General features: G+C 47.6%; 1 protein-coding gene across 11 annotated transcripts in view; it reads left to right on the top strand.

Annotated features, from left to right (window-relative positions):
• CAMTA1 (calmodulin binding transcription activator 1) overlaps nucleotides 1–23,151 on the top strand; it is a 222,024-nt gene that overhangs the window by 118,058 nt on the left and 80,815 nt on the right. For all 11 annotated transcript variants that reach the window (XM_064678278.1, XM_064678277.1, XM_064678271.1 and 8 more), the window contains one exon: nucleotides 3,068–3,139. In XM_064678278.1, coding sequence (XP_064534348.1) covers nucleotides 3,068–3,139 — 72 coding nt within the window. The remainder of the gene's footprint in view (nucleotides 1–3,067; nucleotides 3,140–23,151) is intronic.

Below are 23,151 nucleotides of genomic sequence, written 5' to 3'. Positions count from 1 at the left end.
TGCCAGATGTGCACTGCATACAAATGGCAGTGTGGGCAGCTGTAATTGCACACTCTCCCCAGGGCCCAGAGAAGGCCTTTTCTCTTTAATTACCCTCGACTTTAAAGGTATGAGCTGCAGTGGAGCTGCCAGGGCCGGGCTCTCTGGGAGGGCTGCACAGGAGGTGCCCACAGGCAGGGGTGGGTGTCACATTCCAGGGATCCCCCCATGGCAGCAGGACACGGTCTGTGCTCAGGGCACCCTCAGCTGCACACACTGGGGCATCTGCAGGGACCAGGACGTGCTCCCAGAGAGGTGACAGGACCACACCAGTGTGGGCATCCCGGTCCCAGCCTGGCAGTGGGTCAGAGTGCTCCCTGCAGGGCAGTGTCCCTGTCCTTCAGCTGGTGCCGCTCGGGCTCCTTCAGGCTCAGGCTGATGCCCCACGGGAGGGGATGGGGGCTCTCATCTTAGGCCCTGTTCTCTACACAGCAGTCAATGAGCTGCTGTGGTGGCATTTCTCCTTAGACAGCTCAGAAATGCCTTTTCTCTTCTCCTGGAGATTTTGTAAACTTAAAAGAGAATCATGAAAAAAAGTGTTCTCCCCTGTCCAGCCCATTAATTCAGCCTGCTCAGGACAGAATTAACCTTGGCAAGCCTTGCAGAGGAGAGAGTTGTTCTAACCTTAAAAATCTGCTGATTAAAGCTGGTTTCAGGAATTCGATTTCACTTAATGCGTTGGCTGAGCGCCCAGCCTGGCATTAACATCTCCACAGACACACAGGCCTCCACAGCTTTTACCTCCCCACTAAAGAATAAATAAAAAAATAAAAGAAAACCCAGATAATGAAACCCCTGTTGCCTGTTCTGAGCAAGAATTCATTTTAAAGACAGCTTTAGCTCAAGGCATTACTCCTGCCCTGGTTACCTGTGTGCTCCAGCCAGGCAGGGCAGTAATTCCACTCTCCTCGGTAGGTGCAGGGTGGTGTCCGGCCGGCGGGGGCTCGGTGACTCTGAGCTGTCCTAGGCTAGGGATTCATCCCACGCCAAAGGCAGGGGTCAGCAGGGCCAAGTGTAGGGAAATCACCTCTACACCCTCCTCCCCTTAACCCCCGTGTACCGAGCCATGGGGCTGCACACTTTGTGTCATCCACAGCGCTTAACTCATTAACCTTGAAAATCCTCCAAAACAATGGCGCTCAGATTTCCTGCTTTCCATTTATATCCTAAAGGGGTTTTATATGCCTTTTTATCCAAAAATAAATGTAGGTTTTATTGCTGCCATCACTCATTTTGCCTACACTCCATGTGCACTCCCAGGGTCTGTTTCTCCCCTGCAGCGTGTTTCTCCGACACTGTGGATCTCTCGGTGCCCGTGGGGACAGTCCCTGCCATCTCTCTGAGGTCAGGAGCTTGCTCAGTGTGTGGGTCTCCTTCATCCCAGCTGCCCAAGTTAGAACATCCAGCCTCTACACATCAATCCAGAGTCAGATTCTCATGTCCTGTCATCATGGGGAAAAAAAAGAAAAATTTAAGAAATCCCTTCTGTATTCTGAGTGCTTTGTGAATTCTGTGAATTGTTAGGATTTTTTGCTGAAATGTTGACAACTATTTTCTTGGAGGTGGGAGGCTTTTGTGTGATTCATTATTGACAGCTCCAGAATTAACCACAAGGCAGCTCTGGAGAGGCAGGGCAGTGCTCCCGCCTGCTGTGCACCACAAGCTGCACCGAGCCCAGCACTGGCACTTGTTGGGTTTTGTTTTAATCAGAGAAGTTTCAATCGACTCCACAGCAAGTCAGGATGGGAAGCAAGTTGGGGGATGCTGGAATATATTGATATATATTGCACAAGATGCTATGGATGTCTGTGTTGGCTGTGAAGGCGACTCCAGCTGCTCCAGACCAGCTTTCCACCCTCACTGGGAAGCAGGTTGGACTGGGAGATGCTGCACCTCCCAAGCTGCTTTCCTGAGAGGGGAGACCAGCTCTGAGTCAGCAGAACCAAAGGTTACAGACCTTTCCATGCAGCCCCCAGCGCTGTGAGCCAGGAGTCACTGTCAGGGATTATCCACACAAAAGGCAGCGGCTGTTCCCCATCTGAGGGGAGGGATTTAAATGTTAAGCTTTTCTTTGGATTATTTTCTGCAGGGCTTTTTTCCCCGCTCTGTTTTTCCTCTCTGCATTTCTGTGTGTGGAATGTACCCTTGAAACATTTGAAAGTATTACTAATCTTTGTCATTTCAGTTTTAAAAATAACTCAGTGACAGCAGCCAGCAGTCCTTAAATCCTGTTTAATTCAGGTCAGCCTTGCAAGTGGTGATCCAGGGGAGGGGAATCTGCCATAGCCTTCTGTGTGCTCGCCAAGTGCACACATCCAGAGGCACTGCACCCCTCTGCACTCGGGCATCTTTGAAATTAAAACCAGTTTTGTGTGTTTGTGTTATGCTGGGCTTGGTTTCCAACTGAAAAGTTTTAACATACTGGAAATTTGATTTTTTTCCTGAAGAAAGAATTCCTTGGCCTTGCTGATTTTAGTTAATCAGAGAAGCAGAGCTTATTTAAAAAACAAAACAAAACAAAACAAAACAAGCAGAAAAGAAACAACCTGTATTTTGGCATTTTGCTGTCTAAAATATCTGGCAGCAGTTTTTCAGTTTACAAACACAACATTTTCAGTTGAAATACCCAGGAGATAAACTATGGAAAAAAAGATATAGGTGTTGTGTTTGTCAAAAAATAAAAATAGCTTGGAGCACAGATTCGAATGCAGCCCCAGACCCCCCGTTGGTGTTGGGGTGCCGAGCGCTGCCGGAGCCTCCGTTGCCTCTGGCTGCTCCAGGGTGACTGTGCTTGGGCAAAGGCAGCAGGGGGGGAGGCTGTCAGGGAAGGGGTTCTGTGCCCTGTAGCAATGCTTAAAAACACACGTTGGGGTGCCACGATCCTGTGTTGGGTGTTACCAGCCCGACCAGCAGCAGGACGATGTCTTTGGTGGCGGGTCATGCACTGCCACCCCCTCCCCAGCGCAGCCTCTCAGGCGACGGTTCCTTCACTAACCTGACTCTGCTTTCTCTCTTTTTGTGTCCCCAGTGCCTGTATGGCTGCTACGTCCATTCCTCCATCATCCCCACGTTTCACAGAAGGTGCTACTGGCTTCTGCAGGTAGGATGGCGACACGTTCCTCTCTCCCGGGTCACCCAGGCGAGCCCCTGTGGCCGCGGTCGTTCGGCCGCTGCCGGGGTGCTCAGCATCCCACCTTCCACTGCTTGGGGGGTTCTGTTTGTCTGAAGGGGAAATGGCTGTTCTTAGTTGTATGTCTCTGTTTAGAGAGATGATATATTTTCTCTAGAAACAGAGAGCTGATGCCAGGTCAGACATTCCCTAAACATGGATTCTGCTCAAGTGAGACTTCCTGGAGGTTTTTGGTTGTGTTGTTCCATTCTGAAGTGAGGCAGCAGCTGGGAAGCCGACTGCTGTACTGGCATGCCATGGCATAGGAGAGAGATCAGCCCTGGGGCTGTGTTTGAATTTGGGGAGAACCATGGGGCCAGCCTTGCAGTGGATCTGCTCTCCCCCAGTGAGGAGTTTAGTCCCTGGGGAGACAATCAGTGATTTTTCTTCTGGCTGTTGTGGGAACAGCGAAGTCCCAGGAGTCAAGCTGTTTTCCTCTTATTTACACAGTGTTTGGGCAGCTTCCCTGGGGCTGAGTGGGTTGTGCTCAGGGTCACGTGTGGGAGTTTGCCCAGGTGGTGTTTGCTGACCCTGTCTTTGAGGAGCTGTTTGTATTCTTGGCTGGTTACCATGGTGTACAAAGTGGAAGCAATTTATCTTCTTTTGTTAGAAAACGACACTTGATGCATATTGTAATAATACTGTTTTAAAGCTTAAACTCTCATGGTCCTGAAAACTAACAGGTCTGAGGAAAGTGACATCTGTTTCTAGAAGCAAATGGAAAATAATCCCTTTCCCCCCCCGGTTTTGTAATTGCACTTTCATAGTAAAAAAGAAGACACTGCTGCTGTCACTGGGGCAGGACAAGACACCTCATGACCTGCAGAGGACTGTGCCTGCACCATGAATATAATCGAAGGGAACATGCACCAAATGTCACTGTCCTCTGTGCTGTCTGTGTGCTCTCAGCTCCATTTGCACCCACAACATATAAATGCCACATACAAGGAAAGAGGCTTGGCTTGGCTGCAGTGGTGGGAGCAGCACTGCACCTCACAGAGCAGAGCTGTGGCTCCTCTGAAAATACAGAGTGACCATGTTGATCTTGCTCTCTTATATGCTGGCCAGGCTGTGCTTGTACCCCCTGAGAGGTCCTCTCCTCATAGGTCCCCTCTCTTACCTTCAGTTGCGAGCTTTGTATTTCTTCTTTTGTTGTGTGCTCCCCAGAAGTGTTACTGGCCCTGGCTGCTGTGGCTGGTAGCCAACATGTTAGCCAGCATCTCTCTGGTGGGTTGCACTGAAGCAGTATAAGATCTCTGAGCTGTACCCTGGGGTCTGACCCCTTCATGTTCACAGCGTGTGTGTTGATTTTTAGTCGTCGTCTTTGCTCTGGTAATCACTTTGGATCAGGAGGAGTGGATGGGAAGTACATTTCTTAGAAGCCTATTTATAAAATGCACTGCCGGATGTCTCACTGTGGCAGTGGTAGACTGGTATTCCTCTACAAGGACACATTGTGCCTTCTCTGTGGGAGGAAGAGGGGTCTGTGATTCATGACAGCATCTCCCAGGCATAAACGGGCATCCTTCAGTCATGTGCTCAAGGTTATTCAGCTGGGAGAAAGGAGCTGGCCCAGAATAGATGATGCTTTTCTGTTGTCTGCACAGTGTTTGTGTTCAGCTCCATGGTGAATTCAGGGGGAATGAGACCAGAGAGGGAGAAGGTGTTTTGTTTATCTGCTTCAGAGGCTTCCACTTCAACACCCCCCAGTAAATGAGTTTGATATTCCAAAACAGGTACAGCCAGGGCAATGTTTAACATTAACCTCCAGCAACATGTTTGACTTTTTAATTCACAGAGGCACTTAGGTGCCTTGCCCTTTGTTTAGAGAGACATTCAGCACCTTCCTGGGACACGTAATGCTCTGCCTGTGAGCCTCTGGTCAGTGGGGAGTAAATACAATTAGTCTGCAATGCTGCCTGTGTTTTATGGGATGATCTTCCTCCAAATCCTATTGTCAGGTTAGATATCGATTAAAAATCCCCATGCAATTGTTCTTGATCTTTTCTGCCTCAGATTTGCAGTGTAAAGGCCAGGACTCAAACCAACCACAGGGACTCAAGGTCTCCCTCATGCATTTACACTGCGCCGTAGCCATTAATTATATGGTCGTGTCTGATTTCTTACTTTAAGCAACTTTGTGTTGTCATTTATGATTGACATGATGTGCCTGCTCCCTGCAGACTGGTCAGAGGGATAAGAAATGAGAACCAGTCAGCTGGAGCTGCACAGTGCGTTTTTCTGTGTCTCCTAAAATTATGTCCTAAACAAGAGGAAACCCTTCCCATTTCTTTTTGATGGCACCCCATCAGAGCAGCCTTTCCCTCTCCGATTACTTGTGCTGTGCTGCATCAGCAGCATCTCCTGCATCCCTGGCTGGAGCAGCCACAGACAGCTCGAGGGTTTGGGACTTTTTCAACATAAATTGGAAGCATTACAATCTCATAAAAATTCTCAATACTTTTGCTTAGTAGTGGGTTTTTATATTTCATTTGGGTGAAATAGAAGTGGCTGGGCAATAAAGCACTGAGGATGCTGCACTGCACGGGGGCACTTAGATGTGTCCTGTATGTTGGGGGGGTGGGGTGTGAGCGAGGCCTCAGCACAGTGAGCCTGTGTGTGTTTGCTAACGGGATTATAAACTGTTGCTGCTACCCCGGCATGTTTTCCCAAAGTGGGTTTAACCTGTACGATGAAATTAAGTGTGTACAGAAGTCTAGCAGAGCATGGCCTGGGGTGCCCAACCATTGCCAGCATGTCTGTGTCTCAAGCATGCCCGGGATCCAGGGGGCTGTTCACAGAGCAGACCTGTGCAGCAGCTTTACCTCCCTTGGGTTCCTGTTCTCACTGCCCTGTCTGCGTGTGGAACTGTGCTGGAAAGGAGACAGTGAATGTGGGGGGAGCACATGGCACTGCCAGGAGTGCAGAATGGTCTTCTGCATACATTTCGCTCTGAGCTGCAGCAGCAGAAATGCTTTTGGTACCAGACATTGTCAGGATGCAGCAGTCAGTCCCCTTTTGTCATTGTTGGGCTTCGCAATGCACGAGCATTTTCAGAGAATGAGGAAGTTGTGGATACCCTTTTCCTGCTTCCTTAACATGCCTTTGACTTGATCTCTCTGAAGGATGCTCTCTTCTTTCCCTCCTTTCATCTTCTCACCCGCTCTTCTGAGGTCACCGTGCTCATTGCTGTGTCTCTGCTGCCTTGCAGTCACCAGAACAGCCATGTCTCAAGACTTCCCATCACGTTTTCCAGGGATCATTAAAGATCTGAAATACTCCTGGAATCGGTGGAGCTGTGCAAAAGCTATTGCTCAGTCCAACTGAAATACCAAGGATTCTGTGAACTCTTTTGTAACAATTGTCTGTTTTCATTATTTTGATTTTTTTTTTTGATCATATGTCTAACATATTGGCTCCTGAAAGTGAATTTCAGAGTAACCATGTAGGAAAAGCTCCTGTCCTCCCACCTGTCTCCTTCCCAGGAGCAAAGGGTCCTGTGCACTGTGCTCCATAATCACCCTGTGAGTGTCAAAGAGAGCACAGCCCATGTGCTGTTGGAGAAAGGACAAACCCCAGAGACCTGTTGGCATTTGCAGCCAGTTTCACCCGTGAGACTGTGGAAAGAAATCAAGATGTTGCTTTCCTGAAAAACATTTTCAGGACAGAAGTCTGTGGTACATAACACTGAACTGTGGCTTGGGCTGGGCTGTGCCCTGTGTCAGCCTGGATCCCTGTGAACCAGAGATGGTTGGACCTCTGCAGGGTGGATGAAGTGGGGCTGCGAGAGCAACAGTACTAACCCTCTGCTGATGTTACAGTAAAGGGGAGGCAAAGAGGATTACAAATGAACTGGTGTGTCAAAGGCTGGAAACATTTTAGCAGGAGCACTTTATCTTTTATAATGTTTTATAAATTATTTATTAACATTCTTGCTGCATTTTCCTGAGAAATTGGGTAGAAGAACAGAATGTATAGCCAGCAGATTATATTCCAGAAGGAAGACGCCTGTGATTAAAAAACAATTTCCAACCCTTTCAAATACATAACTTTATTTTAGACGAGCAGGCTGCTATTTTTGTATCACTCTCCACCATTTTAAAGAAAATCCCATATTTGTTCTCTAGATATATGAGGAGACTGACGTTAATGCAAGCAAACTAAAAAGCAGTCAGAGTGCTTTAGTTGTTGCTTAAATAATCTGTTGTCATTTATAGAAGAGATGCGTTTCCCAAAGTGCTGGGGAACGTGCCTGGGTTGCTGATTGAGAGGAGTTCTGACAGGGGTGACAGGGAAAAGGCCAAAACGTGGCTGACTCCCACAGAAAGGGAGAGCAGGTTTTGTGCTTTTGGCTCTTGGTGGAAATGGTGCCCTGTTTTCCCCGGACATCTGACCTGGGGGAGGGAAAGCAGCGACTTTGTCCCTTCTGGGTGGCCGCAGCCCTGCCAGGTGCCTTGGCATGGCATGGCATGGCATGGCATGGCATGGCATGGCTGGGAGCAGCCACACAGCGGCTCCTGGTGCCTCGTCCAGCAGCTCAGGGCAGATATGGCATCGGGCCTGCATGAACAGGGGCACCTGCCTTCCCCAAAATGGGTTTTTCCCCTCTGACTACAAAGGGAACTGACAGCAGGGTTGGGTCGGGGGCACCTGGGGATCCTGCGAGAAGCCTGCTGCTGCTGGGAAACATCTACAGCTCAGCAGGGCCACGCAGAAGTGGCACAACTGGAAACAGGACTACTTGTGCTCCAGCACCCACCCTGCTGTTCTCCCAGGAGGACCCAGAAAGCAGGACTGTCATCCCTCCAATTCTGCTGCGGTTCAGTCTGGCGATGCTGTCACCGAGACGTTCTCACGGCAGGGATCGCAGCCATGCAGCAGCACAACTCAGCTGGAAATTAAATCAAACCACAGGCTCCAAGACACTTATTAATATGCTCTGTATACTGAGGATTAGGCTTTTGGTGACACTTAAATTGAATTCTAATGCTATTTTGAAATATATAATACGCTGAATTTACTTCACCTCAGGTTTGAGTTAATGGTTTATTAAATTATGCACCTTGCAGTAGCGAAGCTGTTTCCTGGTGTAGGACACCGAGCCTTGCAGGAACAATGCAGAGATTCTGCTGAGCTCATCCACATCCTCCCTGGTCAATTATTAGGTCTGCAGGTGTCAGTGAATGTATTATACTGCTGGCTGGAGTTTCACCCTCACCGAAGAGGTATAATTGGGGCTTGAGCTGGGAATTCTGTAGTGAAGCAAATTACAGTTTGAGTTTAGAGATCTGGAGTTCGTTTTGGTGTGGGCAGCAGAGGACTTGAAGCAGATGCTGCCAAGACTGAAGTCTCTCTTTCTAATGCAGGATATTTTTTTCCTCTAATACTCAGTGTTTTGGCCTGCAGTGAGTTACCCTCTGTATTTTGTCTGTTAAGGCACATTTTTTTAAGTGTTTTGGATAAATCACTTCCCAGGTGCCTGCGGGTTTGAATGCTCTTTTTGCTGTCCTCTGCCTTTGTGAGCATCTTGCTTATTACCCCAGTTGCTTTTATTCTCAGGATAATCTTTTATTTCTGAAGGAGTCTCTCTGTACTCCCTTTCTATCGACTGGCTGCCTCAGCTGTCACTGACGACTGTGCTGCCCCTGGTTAATGAAGCTGTGACGCCTCTTCTGTCTCACCCTGTCTCACTGGTATGAAGACTCTCCATCCCTGTCACCTCCTGCAGCTGCCACCTGCATCCTGCCACCTGCGCCCCCCTGGGATGCATCACTGCATCCCTCCTGCTGGTGCACACCCATGGCGATGTCTCGGGTCAGACCAATGGATGGGAAAGGGCTGTCACACACATGGATGTATGCGTGGTGCCCCACCCTTAGTGAAAGGCAGAAAAGGTTATTAAAACCAGCCCTAAGGTCATGGTCTGCACTATAAAATGCTGTGCCTGCTCTGAGGCCATGGGAATGGTGTGTGGGGACCACAGCCTTAGTCCTCTGTGAGATTATGCAGTGGTTTCCTTTAGTATATTAGTGAAGGGGCAAAAGCCAGTAAGGAATGACCGACCTCAATGGCTTTTGCTCCTGAACAGGCGTCATACCTCAGGGGATCATTTTCTACGTCAAGGAAGAAGTGCACAATTTGTCTTACCATACATTTGTTTCCGTTAAATGTCAGCTTTGCCTCCCCTCCTGGCGCAGCCGCGAGCCGTGTGTCGAACGGCGTCTGCCGGCTCGCTCTGCCGGCTGGCCCTTGGCAGCAAAGAAAGCATGACAGAGTAAAACAGAGGCTGAGGGGTTTATCGGTTTAATCACTGTAAAATGGGATGGTCTCTTCCCAGCAAAGGAGATTTCCCAATAATGTAACCAGGACAAAGTAAGTCTGTTGTGACTGCACGGCGTGTTCTGTGACACAGAACACATGTCATGGGCTCGACTCCGAGTCACGGAGCTGTGTGAAACTTTTCATGGAAAAGTACAGCAAATACGTCCTATAAGCTGCTACCTGTGCAATGCAGCACTCTGATAAACAGTAATTGTAACTATTATGGGATGTCATCTCCTCTGCCATTTATTGACCTTTTCTTCAGTGTAATTTTCTTCTTGGGAGTCCGGGTTACTAAATACCTTGGGAAGAGCAGCCATGTGAGCATCTGGGACAGCACAGCCATCAAGACCTGCTCAAGTGCTGAAAGGTGCTCCATTTTAAACTTGTTTAATGTTTACATTATGGTAATAAATCTGGAAACCTCTGAGAAAGTAAGTTTTTTTCTGAGTTCACCTTGTAGTCATCAAGGGAAAGAAGTTACAACTGTTGGGCACTGGGACGCTGCTAAAAGAAATTATCTAAAATAGCTTTTCTGTCTGTAATAGCATTTCAGATCCTAGAGCCTTTTCAAGCTCAAAGTGACCCAAAATTACTTGTACAGTGAGAAACAGCATCCTTCAAGGGAACTAACTCCTCACTTTCAGGTTTTGTAGAATCAAACAGGAAATCCATTGCAGATTCAGAAAATAATATGATGAAGTAAGTTTTGGAGGGGCAGCTCTGAACTTGGGAGAAGAGGTTGTACCATGTTTGGGTTTTTACAATGGTTTGCTGAAATCACATGAATTCACATCAGCTAAGAATATCAATTGCTTTAAAATGTCACCTTCCTCATAGCTTTACTCTACATGAAGCAGACCTAGGCACTGTGTTTAGGCATGGCAAAGGGGGGATAATGTGTCCTACTCGCTGTGACCTTCAGGCAGAGCATCCCTCCCCAGAGCTCCCTGGTGCTGCAGGGACTGGGGCTGTGTGAGCTCCAATTCCCAGCCTGCCACTCGGGTTCTGGGGGAGGAGGATGTGGAGAGGGCTTGATTAAAAAGTCCTTTTACTTCTTCTCTTGAAGGATGTTTGCAGTGAAAACTGTATGTGAAATTTATACTCCTCTCATATGATTCTGACTGGTTTTAGTGCACAAATTCTCAGAAGAAAATGTATTCAATAAAAATTTGATGTGGAACTATAGCTCAGCAGAATCTTTTTTCAGAAATCCAGCTCTGGGATATTTATTTTGTATCTAGTTTCAGTTTTTGTGCCTATTCCTTCTGCAGATGCCCTCGTTAGCCTGCTAACAGCTCATGAAGAGCTCAGCCCCTCTCGTGCCCCATCCCAGCATCCCAGCACTGCCCAGGGCATTCCTGCAGTGCCTGTGGGGAAGGTTTAGGGGAAGGCACATGTGTGTGGAGTGCTGCTTAGGGCTGCTGCAGTTGGCTTTTTCCACGAGCAAATCCTGCCTTTTGTTAGTGAGGAGAGCAGAGGGCCCAGCAGTCACTCAGGCTGGGGGGCTGAACGTGCAGTAGGTAAAACAGTGCCGGGCTGATGGGCAGTGATGTGACCAACAAGAATGTGGTGTGCTTGGTTTATGACAAGTCTATTGGAAATAGTTTTAGCAGGAAAGGTGTGATAAATCTGGATTTATTCTCATTTGATGCTCAGCATACAGAAGGAGATGCTTCAGGGGAAGTAGGAAAGAAATCTGGGATGGCCACGATGAAAATTGCAGTGTAGAAAATTGCAGCTGTGAGCCTCGAAAGCAAGCGAGTCAGTGCCGTGATCCCGGTATCTGGGATGGGTTAGCACCAGTGTGAAGGGGAGAAGAGATGGAATTCTTTCCAGGCTTTGGAACAAGTGACAGTGATGAGTAGAATCCTCACTGGCCCCTTGATTTCCAGCCCTTGTTCCAAAAGGTTCCTGTTTGTTTCCAAAATTACAAGTGAGTGGCAGTTTGTGAGACAGGCCTTTGATTTGTCCTGCTGCCTCCTCCTGCCCTGTGCCAGGAGCGGCATCTTCGGGCAGTGGTGCCCGAGGAGGCACAGAGTCACTCTGTAAGCAGAAATCCCAAGGCTGGATCCTGTGTTCAGTGTTTCAGGGTCACCTGAAAGATCTCAGGCAGGTTTCTGGTCTGGTGTACTGCGGGAACACAGATCCCGAGCAGCCAGAGCGGTGCCCTCTGAATCACCTCCTCCTCAATGCATTTGAATGCAGAGCTGGAGCCTCGAGACAACTGAGAGCATTTTCCTAAGGTTTAGTGATAAACTTCTGTCTTCTGTGAGTGAGCAATCTGCTGCTTCGCCACTTTTTTCAATTTAGACGGGAGTACACTGAAGCCCTCTTGCAAAAATATTTATTGTGTCAAGCAAAACTGGAGGGTTTGGGTTGTACTTCTCTAGTAATTTTTTTTCTTTACTTCTAGTGTTCTCATATCAAATTTTCACTGGAAAAGTACTGCCCAGAGGCATGGGAAATGGCATATGGCTTTATGAAATATACTCCCGTGCTAGGATACACCATGTTTTTATTTTGTGACAGTCCAGGATTCAGTGCGTGGCCTAAATATTGTGGCATCCTATTTGATTTTTGAATTGTTGGATGGAGTAGACACTATAGCTCATGGACAACACGACCATTTTTCCCCATGGTTTACCCTTTTTCTAGATTACTGTCTGTAAGTTTCAAAATGGAATAGGATTCCTCCCTAGTTTATAAATTAGGGCCATATTACAGCAGCATCCAGTAATGCTGCTATATTTCAGATGGTGTCAGGGTTTCTATTATAAACCTTATTTTTCAGAAGTTTATAGCTTAACCATAAAAATTTGCTGTGTACTGGGGCTCAGGATGTAACAGCTGCATCTCTGCCATGCAGAGGGTGTGTTTGCACGTAGTTCCTGCAAGCAGAACAAACCACATTTCCTGTGTATGTTTATGCATAGAGCTCTGTATAATTGTATTAAATATCAGTGTAAGTTTTTATTTTCAAAGTTAATTGCTTGAAAGCCAGGAAATGCCCCCTTTGACAGGAGGTCTGGAATGTTGCCAGAGGGGTGCTGGCTCCCAGTGCCCTGGGAGGCTCCAGCCTGTCGGGGCGATGTCAGGTTTTCTTGAACCAGAAAAATGAGACAGGACAGAGCCTTTTTCGGAGCAGGAGCTAAGTAAGGGATCTGCTGATGGCTTTTGCAAACCTGGAGTGATTAGCTGGGAGCACTGTTAATCTTAAGGGCTGTTCTTACTGAGGGATATCTGGCCCACGCAGTAACAATTGGCCATAAATATCTCTGCTCCACCAAAAGAAACCCTGAGAATGGATTTGCATACAGGCTGTACCTCAGATAATATCTGCAAGCTTGCACGGCTGTGAACGTGTATCGTCGGTGGGTTTTCTTGTGTTGACATATGAGTAAGATACCAACAGCCTCTTTTAATAGCCCTGCATAATGCTCACACCTGCTGCAGTATAATTTGCTGCATTTCAGCAAATAAGCTGGCTGAAGGGAATGAGGAATGTCATCCCACAGTGCCGTGAGCTTCCGTCAAAGGAGACGAACCGGGGCTGTTTGTGGCCCGGCGCTGTGTGCAGCCGGCTCACAGCTGTGAGGGTGTCGTTCTGCTTTGGCTCCAGCAGCCACCAGCAGAGGAGCACTTCAGGTTTCCAAATACCCTGATAACGAAGGACACAGATTTGACGTGAATGTCAAAAAACAAAAAAAACCCCCACACAATCTCCAAGTTGGCGTGAGCCTCACGGCAGCTAGATATCTCTTCTGTGACATTTTGGCTCTCGTTGGCTTCCCATCTGCAGGAGTTTAATGCCAGTGTCAGACAGGCCTATGTTTAAGCTCATGTTTTTCTGTGTGATAAGGCATTCTGACCTCAGTGCCGTTGGCCTGTGTTAATTCTCACTCCGAAATTGTGCCTGGTCAGAGTGGCTGGATCAGATCTCTCGAGCACTGTGGTGGAGAGCACAGCGCTGGCTGGTTCTGCTTTAAAAGTCACATTGAATTCCAGCTGGGAGCACGTTTTTACCGTCATCTCCCCAGATGCTCTGCAGTGTTTCCCATATGAATTCAAACCTGAACAACAGCACACTGTTGGCTGTGTAAGGTGTCATAACAGGGCATGTGGCATTGCATGGTGATAGGGGTGTTGCCCCACAGGTGACCCCTAATCCAACTCCCTGCAATGTGCACAGAGCTCGGCCATGTTCATGAACACACCTGCACAGTCTCGTTAATTAATATCATGTTTTACATTCCATTTTAATAAAGCCTTTTCATTACAGAGCTTGTTCCCATGGTAGGATAAATTGAAATTCTTTGCAAGAGCATTATAATTAAGCTGTAGCGCAGTGGGGAGGGATGTGTGCATGGGTACAAATTGAAAGAGGAGAAATTTAGGTTAGATAATAGGAAGGCATTCTTTACTGTGAGGGTGGTGAGACACTGGAACTGGTTGTCCAGGGAGACAGTGGATACCCCAACCCTGTCAGTGTTCAAGGCAGGTTGGAGAGAGATTGGAGGAGCCTGATCTAGTGGGAGGTGTCCCTGCCCATGGCAGGGGCCGTTGGGACTGGATGATCTTTGAGGTCCCTTCCAACCAGTTAACATTCTATAATTCTGTGATTCTGTGTGTTTTGCTTGGTCAGTGTCTGTCTCAGGGTCTCGGCAGCAGGCGATCCCAGCAGGCTCAGGCAGTGCTCCTCTGCCTTGGGCCTCAGTATTTCTGCCCCAGAGGTACCTCTTTGGGCTTGGGTCATATTTCACAGGCTGGAGAGACAGGAAAAAAACCTCTCCAAGGCAGTCCAAATTAGTTCCTCGATTTTTGGCTCACTGGACCACTGCAGCTCTCAGACGTGCCTGTGGCAGCTGGGACAGTGTCAGGGAAGCAGGTTTCATTGCTGAGTTTGGTTCTGCAGGTGATTTATTTACCATAAGCTGGAGTTGGGGGCCATTCCAAGGTGACACCACGGTGGGGATGAAGGGGTGAGGGTTCTACCATAGGGAACCAGTTTGAGGTGTTTTTTCAGTTACCAAAATAACCAAAAGTGGCAATACAGTCGGTGAAATACTTTGTTATTTTAGGTCTGTAGTGGCTTGCTCCTGTAGTTTAAAGATCAATAACACCGAGGGCATACACAGCAGTTCATAGTGGGGAGAGTCCCTTTGAGGAGCAGGAGGAAATGGGTTCACTGTGGGATTAGAGAGTCCCTGTTCAAGAAAGGCAACTCAGAGGAGGTAATGGAGTTGTGTCGGAATTACTTGTGAATTTGGGAACAGATTTTTATTTTCTCTTTGACAAAAACTAGGGTTTATAAAAAGAGACAAAGCCTGCCCGGGAGGAGCAGTTGTGTTCCTGCCACCAACCTCAGGGATGCTGATTTACGAGATGTGCAGTGAGGAGATGGAAATGCTTCATTAGCAGCAGCAGTGCATGCTGGCCAGAGAAGATCCTAATGGAGTAAATTAGGAGGGAAACATCTGTTGCTTTCTATTTTGGTTTTAGTGCTCAGTCTGGTGCTAATCCTGGCCCTCTGTGACCTTTTTATCTGTCCCCTCATTCTAAATATGAGACATGTTTTGTTTATTAGCTGTGGATGTGTGTTGCACCCTTGGAACTGAACTGCCTCAGAGTTCATATCTACCCTCCAGGAGAAGTTTGTTTCCTTCTTATTTTCTTTCCTTCCCAACACCTTGCAGGCAAAATGTTAGAGGTGGAAGCAAAGGAGAAGCAGTAGAAGCCTGAGCCAGGCAGAGAAAGATGTGTGTGTACATATGCATGCATCTATAAGGGGCAGAGTTCTGCCTTCTTCCCCCTTTTGTGTAGTGATTTTGTCATTAAAAAATGACAGCTTATAACACAAATTTAAGTCTTGGTTTGTACAAAATTCGTGGCATGTTTGGGAAAAAGTATTTCTCATGGCATCATGTGTAAATATCCAGGTTTGGTGCAAAGAGAGAGGTGGCATGCAGAAATTCTCTTCTAAATCCTACTTTCTCCACTGGCCAACGTGGCAGCGGCAGGCACAGATCCACTCTGCTGCTCCATGAATTCAGCTGGAGCAACTGCTGACAGGCCCTCCCACAGTGAGGAGTTCCCCTGTTTGCAGGGAAGGGAGCTGGAGCCTGTGGGACCCTAACCCCATCTGGCATGGGGAGTGTTGATACTGCAGGTCTGAGCTGCTCAGCACCAAGTTGCATTTGCAGAGTTTTGTTCAAGGCTTAAAACACTTGCTCAGATTAATGACCAAAAATGTCAAATATGTCCACAGCTAATTATTCATTAGATGTGTAATTAGTGTGAGATGATCATGACATTTTACTGTTATTAATTTTTATATTCTAATAGGAATTAAATCAGTCTGTGCTCACAGAACAACAGTTGGCACTGGCACCAGAGATGCCTTTGTGGGGCTGGAAGATGCTCCCACAGCGCTGCCCAGCTCTCTGAGGGAGTGTTGGTGCTGCTGGGTTTCCTGTGACCACTTTTTAACTTCCTGTTGTATCTCTGCTCTAAATGGAGGTCTGTGGGATGCAGGAAGCCAGGCTGAGCCTACAAAATACCAAGCCTACTCACCTTCATTAAAGTAATGATAAACTCAAAAAAGCAAAGCCAAACTTACTGAGTTCTGTTCTTTAGAGACTGGCGGGTTTCTGGCTTTGTTGTCTTTTACTACCCCAAGAACAGATGCAGGTTGACAAGTGGCATCAGCCAAGGGACACAGCTTTATAAGGTTGTGTTGAAGCAGGCTTGGAAGTAGCCAACTGAAATCTGATTTGTAGCCAAGTAGAATAAATTGGAACTGATAGTTACTCAATTAATGGCATGGGCAGCAAGGTGAGGTCTCCTCTCAAAATAGCAGAATAAGGTTTCCTGTGAGGGAGGTTTGGGAAAACAGGGCACGGCACCAGGTTTTCAACCAAATCCAGCCATTAATCATCAAAGTAGCGGGAGGGAGATGTGATTATTATAGAGAGGCTCAGCAAAAGAGTTTAAGTGAGCACTTCCCAGAAGGGTGATGGAATCCAAGCCTGAGCCAGTGGACGTGTCCCAGAGCCTGCCTGGAGCTGAGGATTCTCAGGGCAGTGTGGTATGAACCAGTACCTCAATCCTGCAGGAAACAGCAGCAGGAGCAGAGGTAGGCTGTCCTCTGCTCCTGGGCTGCTCCAGGCACCCATGACATCCTGGGCACAGAAACTCAACCTCTTCTGTCACTCACCTGCTAAAGCAGAGCTCCCTTCCCATCTGAAAACGTTGTCTTTCCCTGCTGAGGACTTCAGTAAGAATGGGCAACTTGGGTGTCTTTTTAGTGCTTTTTGTGCATCCAGGGATGCAGAGTAGGGGGTTGGTTCATGCATTCACCAGACTTCCTGCAAACTCCTGTGGTGTGGTGGCTCAGATCTTTGGATAACTGCACAGTGATGAAGTTGCCACAGTTGTCTCTACCACAAGCAGACCAAGAAATATAGAAAGGCTTTTTTTCTTGAATCAAAAGAAAAATTTCTTCCAATGCAAATGGCCTCTGCAATAATATCAGCATTGCCTCAGGCTTGCACAAGCTGAATGGAAGAGAAGCTGAGTTCATAGTTTTCAGCAGAATGGTTTTAAGCTTTATCAGTTCCATGTATAAGCAGGAAAGGAAGACTCATTTTATCTGGAATAATGAAATCTTTTGGTTGCATTTAAGGACAGGCCAAACAAATAACTTAACAGGGAAGTTCATGTCAGTTGGAAGCTGACTGGATCCATGTGAACCATAGTGGAGCTATGGGACCTGTACTGGGCTTTGAGCAGCCCGAAGCAGCAGCAGGACACAAGAGCTTGTGTGAGGACACAGTCAATCCCCTCAGCCCAGGCTCTGCAGTCAGCAGACCACAGGACTTCCCTGCTCCAGCCCTGGGCACATCCCTGGTGCTGTGGCAGTGGCACGTCACTGGTGTCCTGCTCTCTAGGTGGGAACTGCCCACTCTGTTTCAGGCAGGAGAGAGCGAAGCAAAGGGCAGCGAGGGTTTTCCCAAAGCCTGAGAGTTCTGCTAACATGAGCTTTGGTGGCTGAGGTTGGGGTGTTGTGGCGAGTCCCCCAGGACCTTGGGCTCCGTTCCCATTGGGCCAGGCAGCAGTGCTCTGCGAGAATTCATGGAAAATGCTTCAGCAGTGAACAGTGGGCCCATCATGGGCTTCCCCTCAGAGGGTGACAGGTCATATTTGGGTTTTGGCACAGGAACTGTCCTGGCCACTGGGAATGAGAACAAGGGAAAATCTGTGCAGATTAGCTCAGATATTGATCTAATAAAACCATAGATGAGGTCTCAACTATGAAACATTTCTCAAGTTGTAATGCAAATATGGTCCAACATCTGTGGTCTTTCATTAAAAGTGAAGTTACAGGAGTGAGATTTCATTCAGCGACACTAATTTGGGCCTGCAGAATTATTAACAATTTGATATTGTGGCTTCCTCATTATGAACTTCTCTGATAAAGAGGAATTAATTTTTCTGTGCTGTTAGAAGTTGTCAGAGGAGATCCCTCTCTTCCTGTGTAACTGGATCAGAAATTCCTCTTGTACGTGGGTTGACCCCTTCCCTCTGGAGAGCACATTAATTGAAGCTGCACTCCCATTAAACTGGTGCTGTGGGAGAGGAGTGTAAAAACCATGCAGAATAACAATGGAGGAACTTGTAGGAGTATTAAGCAAGGCAGAGGGTGCTTTCGGATTGGGACTGTGAAGAGGAGACTGTCTAGAGAAGAGAAGACTGAGAGGGGATCTCATTAATGCATATAAATATCTCAAAGGTGGGTGTCAGAGCACAGTCCCGGGCTCTTTTTGGTGGTGTCCAACCACAGGATGAGGAGCAATGGCCATAAACTAAAACACAAAGTTCCACCACAGCATAAGGAAGAACATATTTCCATGGAGGCTGGCAGAGTATTGGCACAGGCTGTCAAGGGAGGTCATGGGACCTCCCTCTCTGGAGACATTCCAAACCTGTCTGGACGTGTTCCTGTGTAACGTGCTGTAGGTGACTCTGCCTTGGCAAGGGGGTTGGACTGCATGATCTCCAGAGGTCCCTTCCAACCCCAACTATTCAGTGATTCTGTGATTTACGAGGGAGACAAGACTGTTCTCAGCAGTGCTTCATCCTATCAGTCTAAAGCAGTGGGATATTGATGGGGGGGTTCACTCTGCTGTGGTTGTGCTTGCACAAACGCTCAGGAGAGCTCCAGGTGTTCTCTAATATTGCATTGATGGCCTCCTGGTTTCTTGCTGACAAAATTGCCACAGTTCTTAATATCAGCCTGTCTGCATTCATCAGCTGCAAAGGTCTTCCATCCTGTTGGGCTCTGGGATAGTATTAGACAGCAAGTGGAGACAGTGTAGGAAGCCAGTACGATAATTTTTTAATCTAACCCCCCCTGTACCAGGGAGTCACTGGTGATGGCTGGAAGTTGTGATGCAAAATGAAGAAACGCTGGATGACATTTTAGTGAAGCATGTGGAAACGTGTTTTTCAATATTCTGCTTGTGTCCAGCTGCAGTGCTGAAAAAACCCCACATGGCCTACACAGCACTCCTGTCCAGGTCCTGCAAGGGGTGAGCCTGCTCAGGAACACGGAGCAGTCCTTGGAAGGGGGATGCTCGAGTCATACAGGATGCTCAGGTCCCATTGAGCATCCTGTATGGATTCAAGTGCCCTGCTCTGCCACCCCTCAGGAGTTACTGTCTGCAAGAGCATCTGTTGCTCCTTGCAGAGACTGTCCTGTCACTCACTGAGGCGATGCAGGGCAGCACCATCACTGTCCATGTGGGATATTCCTGGCCAGGACAGGTCTGTCCTGATGCACTGCAGAGCCACGCCCAGGGAACCTCCTGCTGTGGGAGGATCAGGCATTTGACTTGGAACCACACTCTTCTTTGGCATAAACATCAACCCCACCTGCAAAGACTGTCAGATGGACCCCGTGGCCTCCAGCAGCTGCTGCTGGATCTTTCTGCTTCCTTGCTGGTGGGAAGCTTATCAGTTTGGCACGGCAGTTCCAGCAGCATCCCTTTGAGGCTGCTTTGGAGCCCAGTAGTATTCAATATTTTATCAATCATCTGAAAGAAATTATAAAATCATTACCTGCAAGTTTCATCACCACCTTGCTTTGCGAAGTTTTGCAGGGTAATAAATATTGATGAACATTGGTCACAGAAATTAATCCGAACATGGTGATTAGAGATGCGTAGAGCTGTCAGCACGTGTTTGAGTTGAAAAGCAAGCTTTTGCATGAAAAGAAGGTGAGAGCAAGCTTGCAGGGTAGCAGTAACCAGCAGTGTCTCTGGAAATGGCTTCCACTCCATGAATGTCCAAATCTGGGCTTGCTGGGACACTCTGATGAGCAGTGCTAGTGTGCACCCAGCCACAGTCCTTTTGCTTTAACAGTGAGAAATGGCAGAGCTTTTAGAGGAGAGATTCTAGTAAGAGGACAAAGCAGCTCAGAGAGGCGACCAAGCAGTGATTTGGTCACACCCTATTAAACTGCACATGCATTGAGGCAGTCATAGCAGATGAAAGCTCAACAAGGGACACAGACCTCACAGGGCCCAAGTCAGCAAAATGAAAACTTGCACTTGTGTTTACTGTTTGAATGGTGAATGCAGTTCCTCAGAGTGAGCTGTTATGGCACTGCCCCTCTGAAATGTGGTGGGTCTGGGGAGATGTGCATCCTGCTCAGGTGGGGTCCCTGGTGAGGACTGGAACGCACCATCTGTGTGACTGTGCCACAAAGCAACAGGCTGGGTGTGAGCAGTGCCATTCCCCAGGCTGAAAAGATAGAAAAGCAGGAAAGAGAAAAGTTTGCAGGATGAGCGTTGAGCTCTGCAGATCTTGGGGACACTGGCACTGGGGCTGGAGTGGAGCAGGGAGAGGGGGGGTTGCAGGGCTGGGAGGATATTTATGTGTGAAAGGCTGTCAGAGCTGGAAAGATGAAAATCTGTTGTGCTCTCCCAGGGCTCCTAACTTTCTCCCGTCAGGCAGCTGGCAGGATTTCTCTAAATATTTGAGATGGTAAAGGGCTTAAACTGGATTAATCCAGGACATGAGCAATTATAATTGTAAGTGCACCATTATCTGAGCACTCTTCTGATGCTATTTTGGCACTGATGTGTGACACAGTGACAGGGAGGGTGTGGGGGTCAAGTGCAAGGTAAGGAGAGCCCTTCCTTGGGACCTTGCTATCTGGTTTGCAGCAGACCTGACCTCCCAGCAGATGTCCCCTGTGAGGCATCCCCTTCTCCTCATCCCAGAGCTGCAGGAAGGGGTCCCAGATACTTCAGGCTTCAATAACTGCATTATGTAGCAACTGTTTTTATTAAATGGCTAAATACCTATTAAGAACAAGGATAAACCCGGTGCATATGAGTTTCAGTTGGAGCTTTCTGGACTAAGAAGTCTTGGATTGCTTTTTTTGGAACAAAGCTCAGTCTTCTGGTTTTTTTTTCTGATGGAACTCAGAAAGCTGCACAGACAAACCCATGCAGACAGTTGCTGGGGAAGAGCGTGGCAGATCCTCGATCCTGGCAGTGAAGGGTGCACTGGGGGGAAACACACCACACAAAATCATTCCCTTCTCTAGAGCCAAGAGGTCATGAATTTACCTCCTGCCTGGCTTCCAAAGAGATCCCCATGTTCCTGTCACTCGGGGAAGAACAGATCAGAGGACGTTCAGCAGGAGCTTGGGAGACTGGTGATATATGAGCCTCTTTAATGAAGTGTTTGCATATTGTGGTGTGGGAAGGAGGTAGGCAATAATCACACCCCCAGTGCACTCAGCAGCCTCAGCATCTCTCTAGCCCGTGGGAAAACAGCTGCCTTCCGTTTCCAGCAGTACAAGCCACACATCTTCCATGTTCCACATCAAAAAGCAAGGAAAAAGATGACACTGAGTGAGCATCAGGTATGTTAGGAAAGACCATGATGTCCTGTCTGCTTGTCTGGAAAGCTGAGCAAAATCATCTGATAAAATTTTTGCTATGACTTCTGTTGGGGAAATGAGGTCAGGGTTTAGCTTTGTGATGAAATAGCTTTCAGGACCATGTGAGGCTTAATTGCAGATCTTTAATTAGCCGTCCAGCAGGGCTTATCCCTCTGCAAAGGGTGTCACCAGCATGGGCAGCACAGCAGGAGAGCAGCACCACGGGGCTGCCAGTATTTAGGTTAAAGCTCAGCACATGTGCAAGACAGAGTTTCCTTCACAGGAAGGGTTGATGGGAACAAAGACAAGACAACTTCAGCATGTCACTCGAATATCTGCTGATCTCTGGTGCCTCTCTGGGTGTTTGAAAATGGTTTGAAGTTGAGGTGTCGATAAAAGGAAAGCTTCATAAAACAATGCCAACAAAAATAAATTAAATCCTTTTATCTGATTCCTCACTGGTCCCCTGAGGTTCGTGAGACATGGAGTGGGTGGACCACAAGGTCATCTGCAGAGTAAGCTGGAAAGGCTTTTTCCTAGCTGCATGAGCAGCTAAGTGGAGCATGCCAGAGAGTGTTTAGGATTTTGGCTTCGCAATGGATTAAAAGATTTTAAAATCCATCTGCAGAATATCTTGAACTTTAGCGTTGTTGTGTGCTCAAAATATTGTTAGTCCTTTAATGTTTGATGTGCTGGAAGCCTGGAGGGGAATCAAAGGGTTTTGAAATGGCAGGAGAAGGGGAGGGTCTTGGCTTTACAGGGCCCTCTCTGGATGGGTGACACGGGACCCCCTGCCTGGAGAGACACTGCTGCCAGCTCAGAACGCCCTGTCTCTGTCTGAGCCCTGCCCCACCCCTCCAAGCAGGTGCTGAAGAAAGCTCTGCTGATACAGGGAATGGCATCACAGTGATGAATTGTCAAAGAAATTTATCTTCCCTTAGTCACCAGTTCCACTGTTTGTTTGTTTTTCTTAAAGCAAATGACAAGTGTGACTTTTCTTTGAAGTGCAGCCAGTAGGACCTGGAGGGCATTGACCTTCTGGCAGAACATCCCTGAGCTTTCCCGTGTCTCTCAGGTGCAGCAAACAGGCAGAAACCTCTGAGCACGTTGTTATGGCAGATTATTGCCCTGCCATCTTCATTTAAGTCTCATGGCTACAAAAAAAGATTCAGAAGCACCTCAGAGCTGGTGACAGCTGTGGCAATTGCAGGCAGCTGTTGCTGTGGCTGGTGGCTGTTCCAGCCAGGTTTGTCGCTATTTTTAGGTATTTTTTATAGGAAGAAATCCAGTTAATGGCAGAATCTGAGTCTTAACAGTCCAAGAGGGTTTTTTCTCCCTAGGCTTTTCCCATTTTGTGAGGGTTCACTGCATCATGGCACAAGTTTTCAGCAAGACAGCGAGAAGAAAACCTGGGATGTGGGACCACCTGTAACCTCAGGTGGAACAGCAGCAATTAGTATTGCTTCATGCGTACAACCAGGACAGAAAATGCAGAGAGGACCCTCTTTCCAGACTAGGAATACCACAGTTAACTGTTTCATTATAAAAAGCGAGATCAGAAAAGGCAACTATAATTGAAATTTGCTCTGTAGGAAAGGACTGGTGCTCAAAGGAGGAACTGAAGGTCAGCACAGGGGGTTTGCCAACCTTCTGCAAATTGCACTCCATT

Source organism: Pseudopipra pipra, chromosome 22 (genome assembly GCF_036250125.1).
Source record: "Pseudopipra pipra isolate bDixPip1 chromosome 22, bDixPip1.hap1, whole genome shotgun sequence".
Taxonomy (NCBI): Eukaryota; Metazoa; Chordata; class Aves; order Passeriformes; family Pipridae; genus Pseudopipra; species Pseudopipra pipra.
This window is presented reverse-complemented; position numbering and strand designations above follow the sequence as displayed.